The following is a 21846-nucleotide window of genomic DNA, read 5'->3' as shown; positions in this document are numbered from 1 at the left end:
AGTGCTGGGTCCTGCACTTGGGTCACACAATCCCCACGCAACATAAAGGCAGGGAAAGAGTGGCTGGAAAGCTGCCTGGTGGAAAAGGACGTGGAGGTGTTGGTCAACAGCCAGCTGAGTATGAGACAGAAGTGCACCCAGGTGGGCAAGGTGGCCAATAGTATCCTGGCTTGTATCAGGAATAGCGTGGCCAGCAGGACAAGGGGAGTGACTGTTCCCCTGCACTTGGCACTGGTGAGGCCACACATCGAAAACTATGTGTGTTTAGTTTTGGGCCCAGCACTACATAACAAACATCGAGGTGCTGAAGCATGTCCAGAAAGGGCAATGAAGCTGGTGAAGTGTCTACAGAAGTCTTATGAGAAGCAGCTGAAGGAACAGAGGGTTTTTTAGCCTGGAGAAAAGGAGACTCAGGGGACACCTCATCGCTCTCTACAACTACCTGAAAGGAGGTTGTAGCAAGGTGGGTGCTGGTCTCTCAAGTAACAAGTGATAGGGTGAGAGGAAACAGCCTCAAGTTGTGCCAGGATGTTTAGACTAGACATTAGGAACAATTTCTTCACCAAAAGGGTTGTCAATATTGGAGCAGGCTGCCCAGGGAAGTGACTGAGTCACCATCCCTAGAGATACTTAAAAGATGTGTAGATATTGTGCTTAGGGACATTTAGTGGTGGGCATGGCAGTGCCCGTTTAGTGGCTGGACTCAATGATCTTTAAGGTCTTTCCCAACCTAAATGAGTCTATGATTTCATTGGAGAGTCAAGATCTGTCAGACCAAATTCAGTACAGATCCCAGATACACCTATGATGTTAGCATTCTTGCAGCCTGCCTGATTTTCCAATGGAACCAATTCACTGCAACAGTACTGGGAGCCACACATAGGGAAGAAGACAAGCAGTAATCCCGAAGGACAATTTCACAACCCCTGCTCCTGAAGAGGAGTATTAAGCAGAAAATGCAAGTCTGGATGTCCTTGTACTCGCTTCTATTCTACTACTTCTGAAGAAAATCCTGTCAATTTTGCAAAGCCTCTAAATTCATCTGCTGGGCTAGGCAAGCCAGAGAGCTAACAACAGTATTCTATTTTAAAATGACAGAAGTGTCTGCATCTGCTTAATAACACACATGCATACATCTGCCAAACAGACCTAGTGGGAAAGACACTTTCCGAGGATTACACATTTTTCTGTTTAAAGACAGTAAAAAAGACACCATGCCTCTATACAGATATCAGAATAGCTCTCCTCCTCATCCAGCTCTCAGTCTCCCTCCTTACTCCAAAAAAATCTTGTATGCAATCATCTCAGCTAATTAAAAATTGGCAATAAGGCCATGTGGCAGCTATAATGGAAAACACACTATTTCTTTTTTTAGTGGATTTCATTATGGTTCAGCCACACAATGAAAGAAGCACTAAAGAAGGAACTGGAATTGGAATTCCAGGAGTCAGAACAGCTTGCTTGTTTTATAACCAAAATGCAGCATATGTTGAAAATAGATTCTATAAGAGTTTCTATCTGATTGCCAGACAGGTCTCCAGGATTATAAAGAAGTCTCTTTTAACTTGGAGAAACAACCACTAGGAGTCAAAGCTGAATTCCCAAAGATCCTGTTACCACTAGCAAAGCCAAAACCAGAATCCCATCCCATGGCCTCCCCTCTCAGCAGAAGGGCTCTGGAGAGGGGTCTGCTGTGGGCGCATGGAAACAAATCATGTGTACAGGATTTATAATTAGAAGCTTTGTTGTGTGGATATATGTTCCTCCACAAGGAACTGACAGTGATTTAAGGGCCCAAAGAGTACGGAGCCACTGCTCTTGGCCAGTACATGCTGCCAGGTGTGCACGTTCTCTCCACATCTGGTTTTCAGAGCAAGACTTAACTGGATTCAAATTACAAGACTCTGAAACCACATATTAGCCCTAACACTTTTCCAGCTAAACTGGACAGGCACAACAGAAGTCACAGACTTTGGGTCGCAGCTTTCTACTTGGCCAACGAAAGGGTACAAATTAGGAAGTCTATACCTGAGTAGAACATGCTTCACCCTGGAGAGATCACTTGGCCACTGACCTATTAGCTGTGTAACACAGAGGTTCCTGTTCCCACTTCCCTTCCATGCTCAGCCCACCCCCAAAGATAAACGGGGGTCACTGTAACCATGCAAGAACTGCTGGGTTAGATCACACGCACAGAGCCCCTTCTGCAATGGTGGGGATAGCACGGTGCACCAGCACTGAGGCAGCCTGTCCTGCAGCAGAGGTCCCAGGATCCAGCACTCCTCCTGAGGGCAGCCTGGAAGAGCCCCCTGAAAAGCAGGGCTTCCCCACTGCTCACCCTGCCCCTCTTTCCCTCACACTTCCCCCCCTCCTCACCGCAACACATGCCACACATCACCCCCAACCCCTCAGCCCAGGCAAGGAGCGCAGATGCAGCCTGTAACAACAACCAGAGGTAGGTACACCACAGCCACGAGGAGGGCACGTAAAGCAAGGGCTGGTTCATGTATGCCATATAGACCCTGGGGAAAACCTGCTGCAGACACACATACTTTAGAGTTAAACAACTCTGACAACTGCATCAGTTGATTTTGCTGTGCCCTGAGGAAAAAACCTAAGCTTCATCAGTGACAATACGTATATATGCCACATTTCAGAGAGCGGGCAGAGGACATACAAGGGAGAAGATAAGCAACTACCAAAGTCACCATGCAGAAGAGATCAATTAGAGGACTGCGCAGAGTAAGGCATGTGGACATCACGACTGCTGACCAGAACAGAGTCTGTGCCATCAGTCACAACCTGACACTGGCACAGGTCAGATCTTTCTCTGGAGTCACCTGGTTGACTTTCAAATGGCTGGCTTCTGCAACAGAATACCCAGATCCCATTAGTTCAAAGAACCTGCAGGTTTCCCAAAGTCATGATGGCTATAACGAGCAGAGGTCAGCACAGGGAGAAGCCTTTGGGAAACAAGGCTTCCCTTCCTTCTTTCTTGCTGGCCTCCAGGTCTGCTGAAACAACCCCGAGGAGTTTTGAGGGCTGGCCCATGAAGACCTCACCCCACAGGCACAAGAATATGGACAGACTGAAAATGCTGAAAAGGAAACAAGGCTCCAGGATTAACTAGGCACGCACAGAGCCTGCTGCGTTACCAGCCACAGCAAGGGTGACATGGATCACAAAAATGATGTTATAAGGAGAAGGAATTTCCTGCCTCATCTGTGATACACGTCAGTATCTCTGTACAGTCGTTATGTCCCCATCAAGACACAGATAACCCTGACACAGACAACCTCCCAGGTATGTATCTGCAGACCAAGATTTACAGCGGTGCCCAAGAGATGTGTACACTCAACGTCCTTTGAAAACTAACAGCCATTTAGCATCCAAATCCCTCATGAGCAGCTTTGAGGCACCAGCTACACTAGCACCTCCACAGCTACAAACTTCAATCTCCTCAGCTGTGTCTGTAACATTTGTATGCATGAGGTATACACACTAAAGTTTATTCCCACTGAACAGCAAAGCTCTAACTGCTGACACGCCAATTCCTGCAACTAGCAGACTGCCTTGCGCTGGTCTTGCCACAGACCACATAACCCTGAATCTCTTAGCAACAAGTTGTTCCGACATGCTTTTGCAATGGAAGGAGCTTGCCAGCTAATCTCCCAAATCTCCTAACATCAAAGTACAATCCCAAGCTCAAAACAGTGCCTTGGAAAACTTCACCAGCTTCATCTGTTTTCGGATCAGCCGGCCTGTAACAGTTCTTAAAGTACATGAAAAGACATTTAGCACTGCTATGCATAACTATACTAAATCTTATGGACTCCTGTGCTGCTGATGTGCAAATCAGTAGGATGCATTTATATTGATAAAAAGATCTAAACACCACAACTTTTAAAAGCACAAGCACTTAAGGCAATATGATTAATGCATTCATGACAACGCACTGCAGAACAGAGCCTATCTCCCTGCACAGATCCACCAAGGGATCCTGTGGTCCCCAAGGGGACCAAGAATCTGCCGTTCACACCATCCAGCATAGAGCATCTGCAGACTTAGCATGAAGTCGTGACTTTGCAGCTCCCCCCATTCAAAGTCTCATGTGGCTCACCCACGTGCTCCTTGAAACAGAAACAACCAGATGCCAGCTTCTAGAAGACTCTCTCATGATGTTAGCATTAATAAATCCTTTAGAAGAAATGAAAACAGGTATCACTGAACAATTGCTTTTAAGTAAGGGCAGACTTTAAGAAGAAAATTAGTCCCTTTCCAAATCCTTGCATTAGTATTTTTAAGAAATGGTGTCCATAACCACCTTGCTAAGGTTTTATGATGAAATGTAATAGCGTTCTTACAACGAATCTTATTTTAAAGATTGCAATTCTGAAAATGTTTTATTTTCATTTAACTTATTAAAATGTCTGGTTTTCTTAAATAAAAGCAATTCACTTTCTTCAGTCCATTACTGTAGCGCTTCAGAGCTACTCTGCATATCTTGCTGCATGCTGTCTGGAAGAAAACTTTCAGCTGTAATTTAAAACTCCATTGTCTCACCAAGAGACTGTGCCTAAAGCTGTACTGGGTGAACCATCCTAGCCTAGCTGCAGTTACAGGAGAAAAAGATGGGATTTATGACACTATTAAAAGGAGGATTCCTGTGCATGTAAAGTTCATTTTGTTTGAGACATTGACACAAACTACATCAACAGTACAGCTTTTGCCAGAACAGAACACTGTCAGAATGTAAACTGGCACTGCTCTAGCAAGACTGAAACCAGACCTAGTCAGAGGTATGCCTGAATCCTACAGGAGGAACTCAGCAATTAGGCTATGCAGGTTCCCACTGGAAATTTAGGTCTGTCTGTTCCAATTAGTAGTAGAAAGTCCAATAAATTGGACCTGAATTTGCATATGTCTGCACAGTCTTTCTATTGATATACACACATATCTGGAATGCTATGCAGCTTCAATATAATCATATGCAAATTCCTCTCTTAAAAAGCAAGTAATTCTGCTTAACCAGCACCCATCTCCTGTTTGGATATTTCAGCAGCAGTACCCCTTTACAATGCACAAACATGCTTCCCCAGCCAAGCATCCTCTCAGACTGCCGCAAATGTACTTGTGTGAATCAGGACCACAGAATTACACCCTACGTCCTTTGTATTTGTCTCTTCATCTAAGAATTCACTGTCACATACTATGAGCATGGAAAGTGAGTGAAGATGGGAGTGAACTCCAACACCAGTCTATTGAAAGGAAGAGTGTTAAAACTGCATTGAGGATCAGGTCAGCAGACAGTGAGAGGCAACCAGTTGAACCCAGTATCTCAGATCACACCTCAAGGACCTGCAAGAAGCCGATTTGCTCATGAAGATTCCCAGCAAGCACCCTGCAAGTTATCTGGCACTTCACCACTAGTCAGAAATGCAGACATGCCTCAGGACAAAACCTAGAGTGCAAGCACCACATCAGTAACACACCTTCCCCCCGAGCTTTCTAGGCACCAGGTGATGCCAAAGTCCCAGCTCTTCCACATCAGAGTGGTTAGAAGAATTACCCTGCCTGTTCATGAAGCGGGTTACCATGGGCACAGCCAGAATGAAACACAATCTACAATGGCCAGGAACGGTTGTGACTGGGGCACATCCTGGGCATGAATAATACCACCAACATGAGTGGCACCTGCAAGGTGAATGAAGATTGAGTTAAGGATGCCTTACAGCTTTACATCTTCTTTTTAAGATCTATTGAACAGCCATCTTCCAGAAACATTTTAAAGCTAAATACACTAGGCAGTGACTAATACAAAGGTGCAGTACAACCCGTGTACACTGATACACCTCAGAGACCATATAACAGACAGCATTAAAAAGAGATCTTAACTATTTTCAGTATACCATATTCAAATGAAACATGAGATCCATTTTCTCAGCAAGTCCAATTTCCCTATCCTGTTGGGAAGCCCTAAAGGCTTGAGATGTGCTGCTCATCAATACAAAGGCAATGAAGTAGATCTTGTTTTGAACCTCTTTTCCCTCCAGAGAGCAATTACCCACAAAAATAGCCCCATCAGTTTCAAAGGAATGATAAAGAAACTGTTTCCTCCAATTTAACTCTGCTGTTGAGCTTATTTCCCCATGTTCTTCCATCCAGAAAGACAAAGTACATCGGGCAGTCCCACCTGAACAATTTGGAGCTAGGTTTCAGCATGTGCAGAGCCATGGGAAATAAGCAGATTATGCGGCACCTTTGCCAACGGATCAGAGCACTAGAGACAACGCAGGAGAAAGTTCCTTTCCCTGCTTTGTCACTGGCTTCCCAGATGACCTTAACAAACCATCTCTTCACACCTCCACCTTTTCTCCCTGCAAAATAAAGGCAACAACTGTCACCTTTCTCTGGGAGAAAAATCTCGCCATCTAGTGGAAATACTAGTCCACCAAGCTATTTACCAGACTGGTGTATCCCCAGGCAATTACAACAGTAAACTTTTCACAGTCAGGCTAACGCACCCTTACACTGAGCCACAGACCCCAAGAACAATACTTTAACGTTACTCCCTTGATATGTGTAAAACTTTTGTATTATTCAGCTGCTGTTGCAATAATTCTGTCCTCTGCAGCACTGTCATTTCCATCCTCCTTTCCGTCTCTCCTACTGATTGCATCAGGCACAACAAATCACGCTTTTCTGAAGCAGTTTCCTCACCCCTATGTCCACCCTCAAGCATGTCACTGGGTAACAACACCAAGCAATTAAGTTTGCTCTATTTTTCTCACTGACTCCTCCATATAGGCTTTATATATATATTCACACACACAGATACAGTAATAGAAGGTTTATTTAGCCAAACACCTGCTGCCCAGATCTTTCATACAGTGTGTTATGAGGAAAAGAAAACAAAGCTTTGCAAGAAGGCTTGAAGCAAAGCTTGCAGCAAACTCCTTCATTTCAGTACAAAGACATCACTCTGACTGACAGGAAAGGGGAGAGTTTTTAAGTTCCATTTACAGATGGAGATGAAACACAGCACTATCTGAAACAGCATCTGAGAAGAAGCAAAGGGATCATCTAGCTTACAAACCGTACACTGCTATGGGCCCTGCCAGCACCCTAATAGTTTCCCAAGGTATTTAAAGATTTTGGAGCTCCTGAACAGGCATGATAGGTTTATTAAGCACATTACAGATGTGGCACATTTGGAAGCCCAAGATACACCAAGAGAGTCATGTCACAGTAGCATCAGGCAAACTTAGATTTTTGCAGATTTCTACCACAGCTTAAGGGGTGGGGTGTGGGGGGCAGAAATTAAAACCAGGTGGGCACACGAGCACTGGAACTAACACATCCCACTTTTCTAAGGGTGTGTGTCATGACTGATTGTAAGATTAAGAACACACATCTCCATGCAGCACTCTCCCCATAGACACGTCCTTTCTCTGGCCATGTTCCTACCACACGGGCTATCTAATAGCTCATCTGTATCATAGATGAGCTCATCTACAGGTTTTCCTGCTGCGGGACTCCACTAAGGGACACCACTACTCACTGGTGACACATTTTGACACAATCTGCAGTCATTTCATAATCCTTAAGACCAGTACTTTTCTCTCAAGGGCATTTTCGGCCAAAATATCAGTTAAAAACTTTCCTGGGAGGGAAGAGGAAGGGAGGAGCCAAACAGACAGTGAGATCACCCGCCCCGTACTTCCATAGGAAACCAGGGTAAAAACGGCTTCCCCGTGAACAACGGTGGCTGCTGTGTTGTTTAAGTCAAGGCTCCCTAACAAGTCAGTTCATCCATAAAAATTCAGAAACATAAATATAAGGTGTAATAGTGTAAAGCAGAGGTTTGAGGTAGAAATTCAAAGGCTTCCTCAAACAGTTACACAACCTATAGAATTTGGCTTAAAACACTGACAAATTTGACCTGAGGTCTTAACCCTACCTCCCATGCTAGCACCCACTTACAAAGCACTATGTCACACCATACTGCTAAAGCAAGAGCAGCAGCACAGTTGTTTACATTCTACAGTAAATACTTCAAATACTGCCACAGTGACTGTACCCCAGAACGTTACTTATCCTCCCGTCATAAAGCAAGGGTATGAACTTACACTGGCCACCTTGATAAGCCTAATAAACCCTCCTCTCTCGATACAGTCTCTCTAAAAATAGATTGCAGCACGTTATAAAGTAATTAGCCAAAAAAATATTTAAATTTAGTTGCTTATGTGTTGGTAGCCACACATTTTGGTTATTTATGACACAACTGCCACCCATGATTAAAAAAAAAACTGCGTAAGTAACAACCAAAAACTTTTTCAGTACCACCACAAGGATCTTTAAGCTCAGAATTTGTGCACAAAGACAAAAAGGATTAATATAACTGGATTACAGCGCTTGCACAGAGCAGGCTAAAGGTCATTGTATCAACACTGCTGAGATGGTGATAGCAGGCCCATATTTACCCTACAGTACAAAAGGCAGGCAGTGAATGCAAGAAGTCTGTATAAAGAGCCCTCCGGCTTGCTTGCTTTTCATGCTGTTAGAGGCAGAGGAGGCAAGAATGATTTTTGTTTGTGGCAAATCAGCAGCCAGCGTTCCCATTTGCTGTTGTGGAGTGGGCAGTATTTGCTCTGGGAAGATCACTCTGACCTCTGCTGGTCCCCTCAGAGAAAGCCAGCAGAAACCGCCTGAAGGGAAGGAGGAGATCCCCCAAACGCAGAGCAGTTCCCAGGCACACAGGGAAAGTTGACCACATGGCTTCTACGTGGTCTACCAGCTCCTTCAAGGAACGCCCCTCGGGTGAGCTTCCAATTTACTTCCGCTTCACACATACAAAGATTTCATTTCTAGCTATGAAATTTGCTTCTGCAGCTGTGCAGGTCCTACCACTAGCCACAGACCAGCCTCTCTCCCCCTGGTGCAGACCCCACCCCACCCCAGCACCTGGTCACTGCTTAGCCCTTGGTTCCCTCCGACTTCACAGTCATGGTCTGGACAGCCTGCATTTGAGAACTACCGCACAAAGAAAGTGCAAAACATAGGAGGGTAATAAGCATTTCCCCCTCCAACAAAGGGCCTCAGCTGCCTGGAGCACCACAGCGTGTCACACCCAATGGGTGGCTCCACAGGTTCTGCAGACTGTCTTTCCTCCCTTCGCATTTTCAGACTGGAAGGAATACCCAAACTAAAAGCTGTGTCACATGTTTCAGCTTCCTTCCCATCCCACTGACAGAAGTGTGACTGTCATGCTTTACTGCAGCAGCGGTTCCCCACGAAGTACCAAGGGCAGGAGCTGCGGCCACAAGAGTAGGCAAAATAACAGGCAAACTCAGCAAAATGAGTGGGTGGTCCCTGCTAAGGTCCCTGCTGAAAGCAGTCACCTCAAAAACATTGCCTAGCATGCCAAAATGTCTCATTTAAGAAGGGATGCAGCCAATCTGTTTAAGCTTAGAAGCCACCTTTGAATGAAATACACCCTTTCAGAGTGTGCGGTCAGCATCTGCTGGAAATTAGTTTTCCCCACCATCTTCCTTCAGAAGCAAATGAGATCAGGAAGGCACAACCATTTCTGCTGCTCTTCAGCTGAACCACAGTTTCTCTAAACTTGATTAAAAATAGATAATAAAGGAAATACCAATAAGCCACACCAAAACAGCCAGCAGAAGGAAAGGGAAGCAATTTCCCTGAGCCAGTTTTGAGGCTGCATATTTTATTTTTGAGTATTAAAAAGCTGCCTCATAATGTTGATGCCAATTAATAGACTCAATATGGATAAAACATGTGCTCACTCAACAGCCAGCTGAAAGGAGGCTGAAACTCAAGTTACATCCCTACCCTACACCCATCAGACACTAGAACAAAACTAAGGCCGGTTTTAACCAGTCAGAAAGTCAAAATCGCACTAAACAGCAAGGCAAGGACACCCAGATTTCCTGCTAGCAGCCATCTGGGATAACGTGGAACAATTTTCTCTGCAGGAGCCAGTACTTGGAGAGATGGGGAAGCAGAGGACAGAGTACACCATCATCGGTGGAGACGACACTCCGGAGAAAGGGACACTTCGCGCATGCAGGGCTGGATCATCTTTAATGATAGCACCACCTCCCTATCTACAAGCACGATAAAAAGTCACGTTGCTTCAAACAGCGCTATCTCCGCACAGCCCCTTGTGCATGCGGACAGCCGAGGGCAGGCCCCGCACGTGTGCCCAGGTGAGAGGCTGTGCCAGGGCACAGTGCCCAGGTGGCCCAGGGCTGGGGCGGGCAGGCGTGGGTGAGCCACACTGACACCGGTGCTGGCCCACTGGGCCCAGGCTGCGGGAGCCTGCCCTGGACCCCCGCACCGAAGGGGGAGGCCAGCGCTGGCAGCGACAGCCCGAACGCACACCCTGGGAGCGCCCCAGCGCCTGCGTACCCACGCGAAATCCGGGTGCTCGAGGACAAGGTGGTTTTACTGAGTATACTTGGTTATGAAAAACATGCTGAGCAAAGTATCCACACCAATGTAGACCCTATGGATGAAGCGTGCCTGGAACGAAACACGGGTGGAATTAACCGTCCCCTCGTGGCTTCCTTAATGCTCAGACGAGAAGAAAAGCGACGCCCACAGCCCCCTCGGTCACCAGAAGTTTGTTTCGCCGCAGCAGGCGGGTGCTGGGGCTCCCTTCCCGGCGGCGGGCGGGCAGGGCAGGCGGGCCAGCCCCGGGGCGCGCTCGGTGACCGGCCGCCCCACACCGGCGGGACGCGCCGGGAGCCCCCGGGCGCAGTCACCCCCCGGCAGCGCCCCCGCCGCAGCCGCCCCCCCGCGAAGCGCCCTCCCGCCGCGCCGCCGCCCCCAGCCGGGCTGAGGCGGGCAGGGCCCCGTTTCCCCGCCGGGGCTGCGGCCGCTCCGGGGGCAGGGAGCGCGGCCCCTTCCCCAGGCGACGCTGCCCCTCCGCGGGGCTGGCGAACAAAGGGCGCTTCTGCTCCGCAGCCGCCGCAGGCTTCCCGCGGGGGGACGGGACGGGGCAGCCGCAGCCAGCCACGCCGGCCGGGCACGCTTTCCTTCCTCCCCGCCGCGCGGGCGAACTCACCCTCCTTGGCTTTCTTCTTCCTCGCCAGCGTCCCGCCTAGCTTGCCCAGGAACGACTCGTCTTTCTTCATCCTGTGGGGCCGCAGCGTCGGGGATCGGACGGGCGCGGCGGACATCGGCTTGGCCGGGGGGTCAGCGGGGGGAGCCTGCCCGAGTCCTGCCCGAACCCCTGCCCTCGCCCGGCGGCTGAAGCGGCCCGCGGAGGCGAACAAAGCCCAGGAGCGGGTGAATCACCCGGCCAGCCGCGACCGAGCGGGGAGAGCCGGCGGTGGGAGGCGTGCGAGCCAGAGCCGCACGGGGGGCAAGGGGCGGGCTGGGAGCCGCCGCCGCCGGCCACAGCGCCCTGCCACGGCCGGGAAGTCCGCGGGAGGCGGGGGCGCGCCGCCACGCCCACCCGGCCCGCAGGCCCCCCGCGGCGGCGGCCCGGGCCCTGAGGGGGCGCGGGGCGGTGGCCGCGCCGGGGAGGCGCCCGGCCGGCCTCGGCGAGCTCCGAGGTGACACCTATGGAGAGCCGTGCGGGCGGGCGGGTGTGTGCGGGGACAGCCTGGCAGGGGGCTGCGGCACCCCCTTGCCGAGGCAGCGGCAGAGGTGCAGGGACCGGGTGGGCCCAGCGGGTGCAACCACCGCTGGGCAGCGGCGCCGCCGGTCCCGCCCCGGCCGGAGCGGAGGGACAGCGGAGAGCCCGCTCCCAGCGCGCGCTGCTCCTCAGGGCTCTGCCCCGCCGCTCCTTGCGGGCCGCGCTCGCGTTTGCCGCCGCCTTTCGCCGCCCAGCGCCGCTCGGGCCGGGCTCTCCTGGCGCAGGGCCCGCCGGGCTCGGCCTCCCGTGCGGCAGGCTGCGGGGTGAGGGGAGGGGGCTGCGGGGACGGGCTGCGGGGTGAGGGGAGCGGGCTGCGGGGAGGGGGCTGAGGGCCCCGCGTCCGCCAGGCTCCCGCCGGCGGCGGCCCACACTCCTCCGGCAGGGATGCCACCATCTCGCCGGTCTCCAAGCAGTGCTGCCACTGTCACCAGCGTGTGTGCACGCAAAAACGGCCAAAAACTGGAAAGCTGGGTTTTATCCCACAGAGAGAATTTCTTATTATCATTTTACAGCGCCCGGGAGCATGATGAGGGCTTCGTGGAATACACATTAAAAACAGATCCTGAAGAGTTTATAGCCTTAGGCTCTGATCCTGCGAAGTCTTACGCACATACTTAATTTTAAGCCCCTGAAGCAGTCCCATGGACTTTAATGACCCTACTGGGTACCTACAGCCACACAACCTTTGGCCCCGCTCCTGCTAGCAGCTCCCTGTTGGCAGCCCTCGCCCCAAAACAAAGAGCCACATTCAAATCAACACAACTTGGCACAGGATCCGCACACCCATCTTTCAGGACAGATTTTCATGCTTGACCAGACAGTAGAAATAATGCTACATGACACATCCAGCGCATAAGACAGCAGAGATACTTTTCTGACTGTAATTTCACAAGAGATTTAACCCAAGCTAATCCCTTCCGTCATGAAGATCCACTTTTGTGCCTCACCTCCAGCTGCTCATTGCTTTTCTAGAAGCAGATCGGTAACTAGCCAAAAAAAAAAAAAAAGCACCCAACAAACCAAAACCAAAACCACCCTGCCCAGCTTTCCAGTATCACTGAGCATAGAGTCACCCAAGGGCAAGTGCCAGCAGAAGGGAAGTGGAGGGAGCAATGACTGGGGCTGGGAAGACCCTTCTGAATGACAGCACAGACTTCTATGAACTGGAGATTATCATGAATTGACAGCCCGATACAGGATGGAATGATGGCTTGAGTCTATGCTAACTCTTTGGGGCTCCAACTCTAAATAAATTGAAGCGTGAACACTATCCTTTTTTATATTTTATTTTTTTTAAGATGATGCTTTAAGAGGAAGGTGCCAGACTGCACTCACGCATTTTATTCCAGCTTTGCAATTACCAAAATATTACCAAAGAACAGGAAGGCTATTGCTGCCGTCAGCAGCAGAACAGCAGATACAGGAAACTCAGATTCTTTTTAACAAGAACTACACATCTCAGAGAGTGAACAGTGAAGCCCACCAGCCGAGGCACAGCAGGGAACTTTAATCAAGAGCCTGTAACTCACCCTGCGGTCACAAGCCAAAGGGACCTGCTGCACCCAGCAACTATCCCACCATGTCTGCTGAGAATACAATACTACTCAAAACAGGGCAAGGCTGCCCTAAACTGCAAGAAAAGCTGCACAACACTCAGCATTTCATGAAAATGCCCTTTCGTTAACTGAGATGGCGGCCATGAAGGATCCTTCAGACTACAAATCCAAAACAGGAGAGTGTTTGAGCTGAAATGTGGCTTTTTGTCCAAAGAAAAACACACCGCAGGATATACTTTGATTTTGCCTGAAAGTGCATGTTTGTAAAAGACTGAGCAATCTGCATTTCTGTCATAACTGCTATTAGCAGAACATGGGGCAGTATCTACATATAGAGATAGTTAGTTTAGCTATGTTGCATTTTAAAATCTGTAAATTTTTTTGTAAAATTCTTTTGCTTTTTCCCTGTTGAAAGTAATATTTAACACAATAGCTAATGAAAGATTCAAGAAAACAATGTTGGCTCACCAGTTTCTCTAATCTGCATTTGAACCATAGGTTTGCCTTACAGGCTTTATTTCTGTTATGATTTGTAAATCAACAGGAGAGTGGCAAATAGACAAATCAGTGTTTCAAAGCATAGAACTGAGGGGTAGCGACAGTTTTGGAGTAGGACCTGCACCTGCTTTTAATATTCACATTTAATGGATTAGTTTCAAGTTTATAACATTCCCCTGCTCAAGCCACCCACTGCTCCAGCGCAGCGAGGTCCAAAGTTGCCCGCAGCACTGCTGTGCGTCACTGGCAAAAGCAACCAAGCACCAGGAGTGCTGTTTCTACGTCTCACAAGTCCTGCATTGCAGACAGCTTGGACCAAGGGTTCCTCATCAGTATGAGCAGTTTTCCACATCTGTAATTTCCTCCAGCCCCATACTACCATTACTTTATGTGTTATCACATCATTTAAAAATCTCACAAAATAATATATACTGTAGATTTTAATGTAGTGGTCACTCTCACTGGCTGTGCAAGCAGCATTCGCTGTTCCTGCAAGCCATGCTTCTTACAGTCTGCTCCGCCAGCCAGGCTGCTGAGTGGTGATGCTGCCCTGCTGAACTTCTCCATTCAGGAGCCCCAGGAACACTGAGCTTAAGAATGGATTGATGATAAACAAAAAATCAAGAAATCCTGGACAAAGCCCCTCTGAAGAAAGCATGACTTCTCTAAAAACAAGCAAGCCAAACCAAAACTGTAATTGCACTATGCTTGAGAACTTCAGGGCACACAGAAAACCCCAGTGTAAATTAGGGCAGTCCCTTACATCTGGCCCAAGCCTCAGTGTAACATACAGATTCACTCTACTTGATCACAGAACCCGTCACAGAAACAATTATAAAACTTCACTATTTTGTTTGCGTAAAAAGCAGCGAGAATTATTATAAAGAACATACAAACGAGGCGTATCCTGCCACTGTTGCTTCAACAGTGCATTCTGCACATTTTCCAGCTGCCAGTATGTCTACCCCCAGACCAGACCAGTGGTTCTCTTCTTGCCAGGGAACTGTAGACTACAACAAAGGCTCCTGGCACCTGAGGAAATGACCTTCACTGACCAAACCACTCAGCCCATGTTCTGTCTTGGAGGATGCAAAACAGTTTAATAATTATGATGACCCATATGCAGGCCCAGTATGTAAGTGGCACTGCTGGAATGAAAAGAACCACTTTGCCAAGTTTAGGAGCTGCACAAGCAGAAGATGACGCCAGAGATCTTTAAGGGCTCATGTGATAAATTGGTGTCCAGACACTTCATGCACTACATTTGCAGTCTAGTTTGTTGGGGGGGGTTTAAAGCATAATTTCTTGCTATAAGCACTCATCAAAGGTACCCCAAATCTTACGCAAAACCTATTTTCTCATTCATTCCCAAAGTTTCTTTTTCCTGATTTTCAAAATAAATTTCAATAAGTGGAAATCCTGCTTAAGACTTGGTTATAACCTCAACTTCTCTTCCTGTTTCCTTGGCAAGTCTCAAACCTGCCGGTGGCTTTCCATTCTGACCTGGTTCTATCGCAGGATATAGGAAGCATCCTGTGACCAGTGTTGCATGGACCATCCAGAGGGGATTTTATGAGTCTGTCTGCACTAAACGTTTAATGCACAGCTGTTGCAAATTGTAGTGACCACAGAGTCTTATTCCACATCATCTCAGCTCTGTGCTCCTGTGTACCAATCGCTAGGATTTTCTCCTCACATGCTCACCTCTCCCCCAACCAGGATTTTCTTCAACTGCTGCACCAGAGCACTCATGTCTTGCTTTGTTACAGAAATGTGTGCCTTAGCTCACAGATAACACTGCCTTTAAGAAGCTGTGAACCTAATGCTATGCTAATTTCGGAATGCATAGAAAATCTAAATCTTAAAATGGAGCAGATTTTTCTTAATTAGACAGCCCACTGCCCCAGCTCTAGTCAAATAACCTCCTCCCTGCAAACACTTCATCTTTATACATCACAGCACGCTAAGCCTGTCTTGTCCCCATAATGGCAATGATGATGATTATTTTTTTATTGATACTGCTTCTTTGGAAGAACAAATACATTCTTCTTCCTGGGACAATAGCGTGTTGCCCATAGCAAAGGCTTCTAGACTGTAAGAGAACTCACCAAGGGTGGGGTTAATACCAGCTAGAAATCTGCCTCTCATTTAAATTACTTTGAGGTTTCAGGCTATACCTAATCAATATTTTATGTTGATTTTCTGTGCAGGAGGGACTTCTTCCCTGTGCTCTTACCAGTGGAAAAGGTGGATTACCATACCAAACATTTCAGCTATTATACTTTGTTCAAATACCTACACTTCAATTATTACACATTTTTCTAGTGAATATTTCAACCCTTGGAGTTGCTAATGGAGTTTGCCATCCAGATCCACATACAGTACTAGTAAATCAATCTTTCACGCAGTTCTGTGTCTACATATCTAAAAACATGGCTGCCACGCTTCTTCAGCACTAGGTTTGCCAATTGTGTGTTGTTGCAGTCAGTAGTAGTGCTACTACAGCAGTAGTGCCACTACAGCAGTAGTGCCAGTGCTGTGAGTGTTGAAAAGTTGCATCATTTCTTAAAGAATTTAATTCAAATAAAGCTCCTGCAGCTTTTTGGAGGAATGCTCTCAAAATCTCCAGAGAGTGGACCTTATGGCCTATGAGACTTGTGTGTACAATACAGTGACGGTAAAATCAAATCCCATGCCCAAGGACCAGGCCCACATCACATCCACTGAGAACAGTCTCTGCAGTTCTTACTACATTGTATGTTAACATTACAATCAATACATCAGGAAAATAGAAAAAAAATTAAAAAGGAGTAGCCTTAATTATGCTGAAGAAGCACATAGAAAGACAGTAATTGGTTAAATTACCCATATAATCTTTGCAAAATTAAATAATTAGCAAGGATATCAACTGCATTCTGCTGGCACAAACCAAACGAGACACTTTACAAACGCAAGCCCCATTTTCAATGCATCAAAAATAACCTGGATCCATATGAAGAACACTAATAACACCAAAGCACACACGAATGTTGATCTGCACACTAGCAGAGTGGATGTTTTCATTTCACAACATTCGCTTAGCTTTAAGGCAGCATGGCAAAAGCATTTTATCCAACCTCTGATGGAAAAAATAAAAATCAATCAGTTCTCATACTAGATTTTTTTATGAAATGGTAATCACAAAATCTGTAAGTACAAACTTCAAGCAAGAAAGCACACAAACTGGTTCATAAGCTATACACACAGTCCAAACGGTATATAAAACTTTACTAACTCAATATAGCACTCAAGATGTAATGACTTATAAGCAAGTTATCTTTTAATAATAGAAATAAACCTACACAGATAGATCCAGTCACCTCTGACTTCGATATCCTATGTATTTATAAAGAAATGCTTAAATCTGTAGCTAAGTAGAAAAAGTGTGCCAGCCTATTGCAAAGTAAAAGGCGGCAGGGTTGTCTGAGCCTGGGAGAGAAAGCCTATGGCAACAGAAAGTAAAAGGACACTCCAAAAAAACCAAAACAAAACCTGGAGTCTTTCTGAGTCCCATCACGGTGCTTCAAACAAACAGTGCTCTTCTAAACAGGAAAGTTAAGAGCTTGCATCAGTACTTTCAAGTGTGTGTTAGTCTTTGATAATTTAATTGGCAAATGGCCATTAAAACTGACACAGCTGCTGGCCTTCGGTCTGAAGCAGATAACTCTGTCTTAAAGCGAAGCATGAAGGCGGCCAGCTACGCTCTTTGTTTCAACCTTCCATACTGAATGAGATACCAGCACTCTGCATACCAGACAATACTCTCTGGTACCCTACCTCTCAGCAGGGATGAGATTCTTGTGAGCATATTCATTAAAAAACCTGTCAGAGCATAAACACATCTTTTCAGAAATACAGAATCACATTGGAAAGACTAAACCTCGTTCAAAATCTGTTTTTAATTTCAGCTCTGAACTGTTAGCTTTAATATTTAGCTGAGCTTTTAAATGTCTGAAGTTACATTTGTTCTTTTTAGCATTGCTCACCTTTTTTAAAGAGGCGTTCCGTTTCCTCTGTTCTAGCCTTACAGCAATTTATACTGTTCTCAAAATCGTAGACTACCTCAGATTACTGTAATTACATGTATCACAAAATAATAGTGATACTATGTGGTCTCTCACAGTTCTTCACATGTTGAAGCAAAGCAAAACCACCTGGTTTTTAAGCCACAAAATCATTATATACAGCCTTGTTCTGTAATAATACCTGTACTCATTTTCTAAGATGATAGATATCTTGTAGACATAAGACACTGTTAATTTTTCTTCCTGGTCTGCCAGATGAGTGAAAAGGTGGGGGTTTGGAGCTTGGGTTTGGGGGAGAGTGGGAGGTGTTCTTTTTTTGTTGTTTTTCTATTTTGATTTCTTTTCAAAATAATGCTATTTATTCAATACTGAGGTAGAAAAGTACCACCTAACTGATGCTACTGATTTGCTTCAGAATAATTTCTATTATGTACTCTATTTAACTGAAAACTTACAAAGACCATTTACTCCATGCAGACATTAGCTCTTCCAGCTGCAGACTGGGTTGCATTTTTTTTGCGTAACAACAGAAGAAAGCTGAATGCCCCGACTTGCACAGCATACATTCAGCATAAAGTCTCATCCCAATTAAGTTAAAATCATCCAAGAGCATCCAACAGCAATTTAGCACTGCTGTCATGAAAACGTACATTCAATTACACTATTTCAGAAACCTTTCCGTGGTAGAGAACTGTGTAAAAATCTTCCTGAAAAGGACTGCTACTGCTGTGGCTGCCAGGCTCCAGCCCTTTTAAAAGCAAGGCAAGAATAGCAGAAAAAATCCTACAATCCTAATCACTCCAAGGCTGTAATTTTAGGATGATTTTCTTACATTGTCCCATACAAAGTTCAGGATAAACTCCCAGACATCTGACCAACTCCTTAATATTCCCTCACGAAGGAGAAAGTTGGGGTTTTTTCCCCCATCACATCACAGTAAAAAATTTACACTTTTCCATTTGAGTAACTGCTCCCACTCCGTAGAGGAGAGAGCTAGCCTGGCCCTCCGCTCCTTCCCCGTGGGCCCGTGCATTTGGAAGTATGCAGGAAGACCCTGCATGCTTCCTCAACGGGCACAACACGGACAGCGATTTCTACACAGATGCCCAACAAAACCAACAGGTATTTCGGAAAGGTAGTAAGTATCAAACATTGGTTGCTACAGCTCCGCAAAGATTTCCATTGGCAGCAAGTACAGACTTGTATTAAAAAAAACACACAGAGAACAGTAAACGTACTTATGTTGAAGCGTGCTTCTGTATTATTGAGGTCAGCATTGTATTTTATTTTTAAAGGTTATGGTTTTAAATCAAATACAGTTATGCTTTTAAGAAGATGGCGGCAAACTGGCCCCTTACGTTCTAACAACCTCCCAGTTTCCTCTTCCACCCTCCCCTGAAGCTCCCTAGCAGCCTGCTCATTAACAAGTACCCAATACCACCAGACCTTCCCTAATATGCTCTTTATTTTCAACTTTTTAATGGAAGTAGAACAGCTCCAAGGAATCGCCCACCACCTGAGAACTGGTGATACAATTAGCTCTGCTTCCGACACATTACTGCCCCCATTATAAGCAACAATACCATGCAGTCATTGTCCCCAAAAGCTCTCCTCTCCTCCCCAGGCCACCTTTAGCCCCTAGAAAGGATTGTAAACAGTAAAGTTACAACACAGCTGAAGAAACTCTGCACTTCAGATGGTATTTGCAGCCTCAGCACCATTCACATAAAAAGCGTCCACAAGCATGTGGGTGGGCACTTCAGGTGCACCATTTGAAGGTATTTATCAGCGTCTTACTGTCCCTAACCGTGGGTGTGGCTATAAAAGCAAGAGCATCTTAACTAGTCAATAGGTAAAGCGATATCCATGCTTTTGAATCACAGTTATGACTGCAGGCCATACCCTTACACCTTCTACTCTTTCAGATACACTCTGGCCAGAAACACAATCAGCCAAGAGAAGAATCAGCTCACATCTGTCCAGAGCTGTTCTGCCACCGAGCCTGCCCAGCATGACAGCAGCTTCTAGTGGGATTCCGATTTCTGTCTTATCCATCCTCATTATTAGAGTCTCTGTGACAAATTTCAAATGGGATTAAGCATACCAATATTCTATAGGACTAACTGCATAATCCAGATGTTGCTTCCAGAGGAATACATGAATACTTTAGATACTGTGATAGCTTTTGTGCACCTGTTATATACCATTAAAAAAGTTACCTTTCAATGTGGTGCAATACAGGTGGGGAAACAGTGACCCAGGTAAAGGTAACATTTTCCTCTCTTTACTCTTCCTGGACAATTCTATGGGGTGTGGTACAGCGTGGTCTGTCAGGATGCGCTTGAAAGGCCTCTTCACACTTCAGCAGTTTCCTCCATTCATCCCTTATAGATCACAGTTCTTTCAAAACTTAATTGTGGACTAGCTGCTTCTCAGCATGCAGACCAAGGTGAAGGCTGTTTCTGTAGGCCTGCCCAACTCAGAAAGACTACTGTGCTCTCTGAAATGGGCAACTGATACTTGCTGAGGGCACTCTTGTGTAGTATCCAAGTGCTACACTGGAGCAGCCTTTAGTGATAAACAATGTGCACAGGAAAACATTCTTAAGGCAAAGAATACATCTCATTTTATGAAAAGGAGCAAAATGAACTTTGAACTCCTAGGAGAAAATCCTAACAGTATTATGGTATCTAAACTTTCCCATTAAAAATATTTTTGTATGTCAAAACATAGATAAGTGCTGGAGGAAAACTAGTTAACATTTGTTGACATTCTTGACATAGTGTCACATTTTATCTTGTAACAATAAAAATCATCAGAAATGTTTTGTTTACTATGTATTTGCTAGAGTAGCTGTTAGATACACACACACCAAAAAGGGGGGGGGGGGGGGTGTATATTAAATTTTGGTATTTTAAATAGACCTGACTTCCATCATTCACACAATTTTCTGTTTTGAACATCTGCGAGCCTGCTGCTGCTGCAACTTTCTAAGGGAAGGATGTTAGGTCAAGCGAACCTCTGCAAAACTAGGCAGATCTAGGAAGCCAGTTACCAACATAAACCGTTAGTTACTATATTGCAGCAACAGTAATCATACCAATGCTAAAGCAATATAAAACTGTGGTGTCTGTAACGGGAGTGGAGTCTTAGTGCCAGCCTGACTGGCAGCAAGATTTCATGACAGTTCTGACAGCATTCAGCCAAGACAAGTAGCATGCCAGTATGTCCAAAGCCTGTGTCTTCAGCTCAGTAGAAGAAATCAGGAGTATAATAGCTTGTGTATTTCTGTTCTACTCTCCCAGAATCTTCTTTGTAGTAAGATTTTAAATTTGCCAACACTTAATAACCAAAAAAAAGTAAATTTAAAAGGCAGGGAAAGTGAATTCTAGGTTCAGATCCTCTTAGGATGACATCCCAGGATTAATACATAGTAAAAAAAAATTAGTACGTAACTATCCTCAAAGATGAGTTGTTAGGACGAAACTAGTGAATTAGTCCAACCGTACAGAAACTGGAATACAAGCCGAGTGATAAAGCAGGAGGTCACTTTTAAGAGAAATTAGCAGTGAAATAAGTCAGTAGAGAGGCACGCCTCTCACACAAAAGCAAACCAGGTAGTATCACATGATCACATGTCTAGACATCCCTTTTTGCAACTGCTACAAAAAGATGTTCACACGACCCACATCAATGGCTTCACTAAGAACATTAAAACATTCACAACTGCCTCACAGTTGAGACCCCTGAACCTTTCAAAGTTATTTTTGAATTTTAGTATTTACTGTGCTAGAGCGCCAACTTGAATTTTTACAGTATGCAGTTCAGATTGTAGGAGGTATTTAAATATAGATGATTTACAATAAAGAAATATATTCAAATGAGAACATTTTGGTTCACTTACAGTCATTACTGGTCCAAAACAGTTTCTGATGCATTAACAGAATTTTTTCAGGGTTATCTGCTGACAGAAGTTGATGATGGACAAAACCTGTTCCCCCTTAATTTCTGCTCCACCCATATTCACACTTGGCCATCCCACCAGTTGTGAGAATTGTGG

The 21846-nt window shown here is 45.9% G+C and overlaps 1 protein-coding gene across 3 annotated transcripts in view; it reads right to left on the bottom strand.

Annotated features, from left to right (window-relative positions):
• Positions 1-17335, bottom strand: part of PARVB (parvin beta) — a 74400-nt gene extending 57065 nt beyond the window's left edge. The window contains exon 1 of one of the 3 annotated variants that reach the window (XM_037387503.1): positions 17254-17335. In XM_037387503.1, coding sequence (XP_037243400.1) covers positions 17254-17275 — 22 coding nt within the window. In that variant the 5' untranslated portion in view covers positions 17276-17335. Of the gene's footprint in view, positions 1-11092; positions 11426-17063; positions 17187-17253 lie in introns of those variants that run through there. The other 2 variants (XM_037387505.1, XM_037387502.1) reach the window with 2 other exon arrangements.
• Between the last annotated feature and the right edge of the window lie 4511 nt (positions 17336-21846).

This window comes from Falco rusticolus, chromosome 5 (assembly GCF_015220075.1).
Source record: "Falco rusticolus isolate bFalRus1 chromosome 5, bFalRus1.pri, whole genome shotgun sequence".
Taxonomy (NCBI): Eukaryota; Metazoa; Chordata; class Aves; order Falconiformes; family Falconidae; genus Falco; species Falco rusticolus.
The sequence above is the reverse complement of the archived record's forward strand: the minus strand, read 5'-3'. Positions and strand labels throughout refer to the sequence as shown.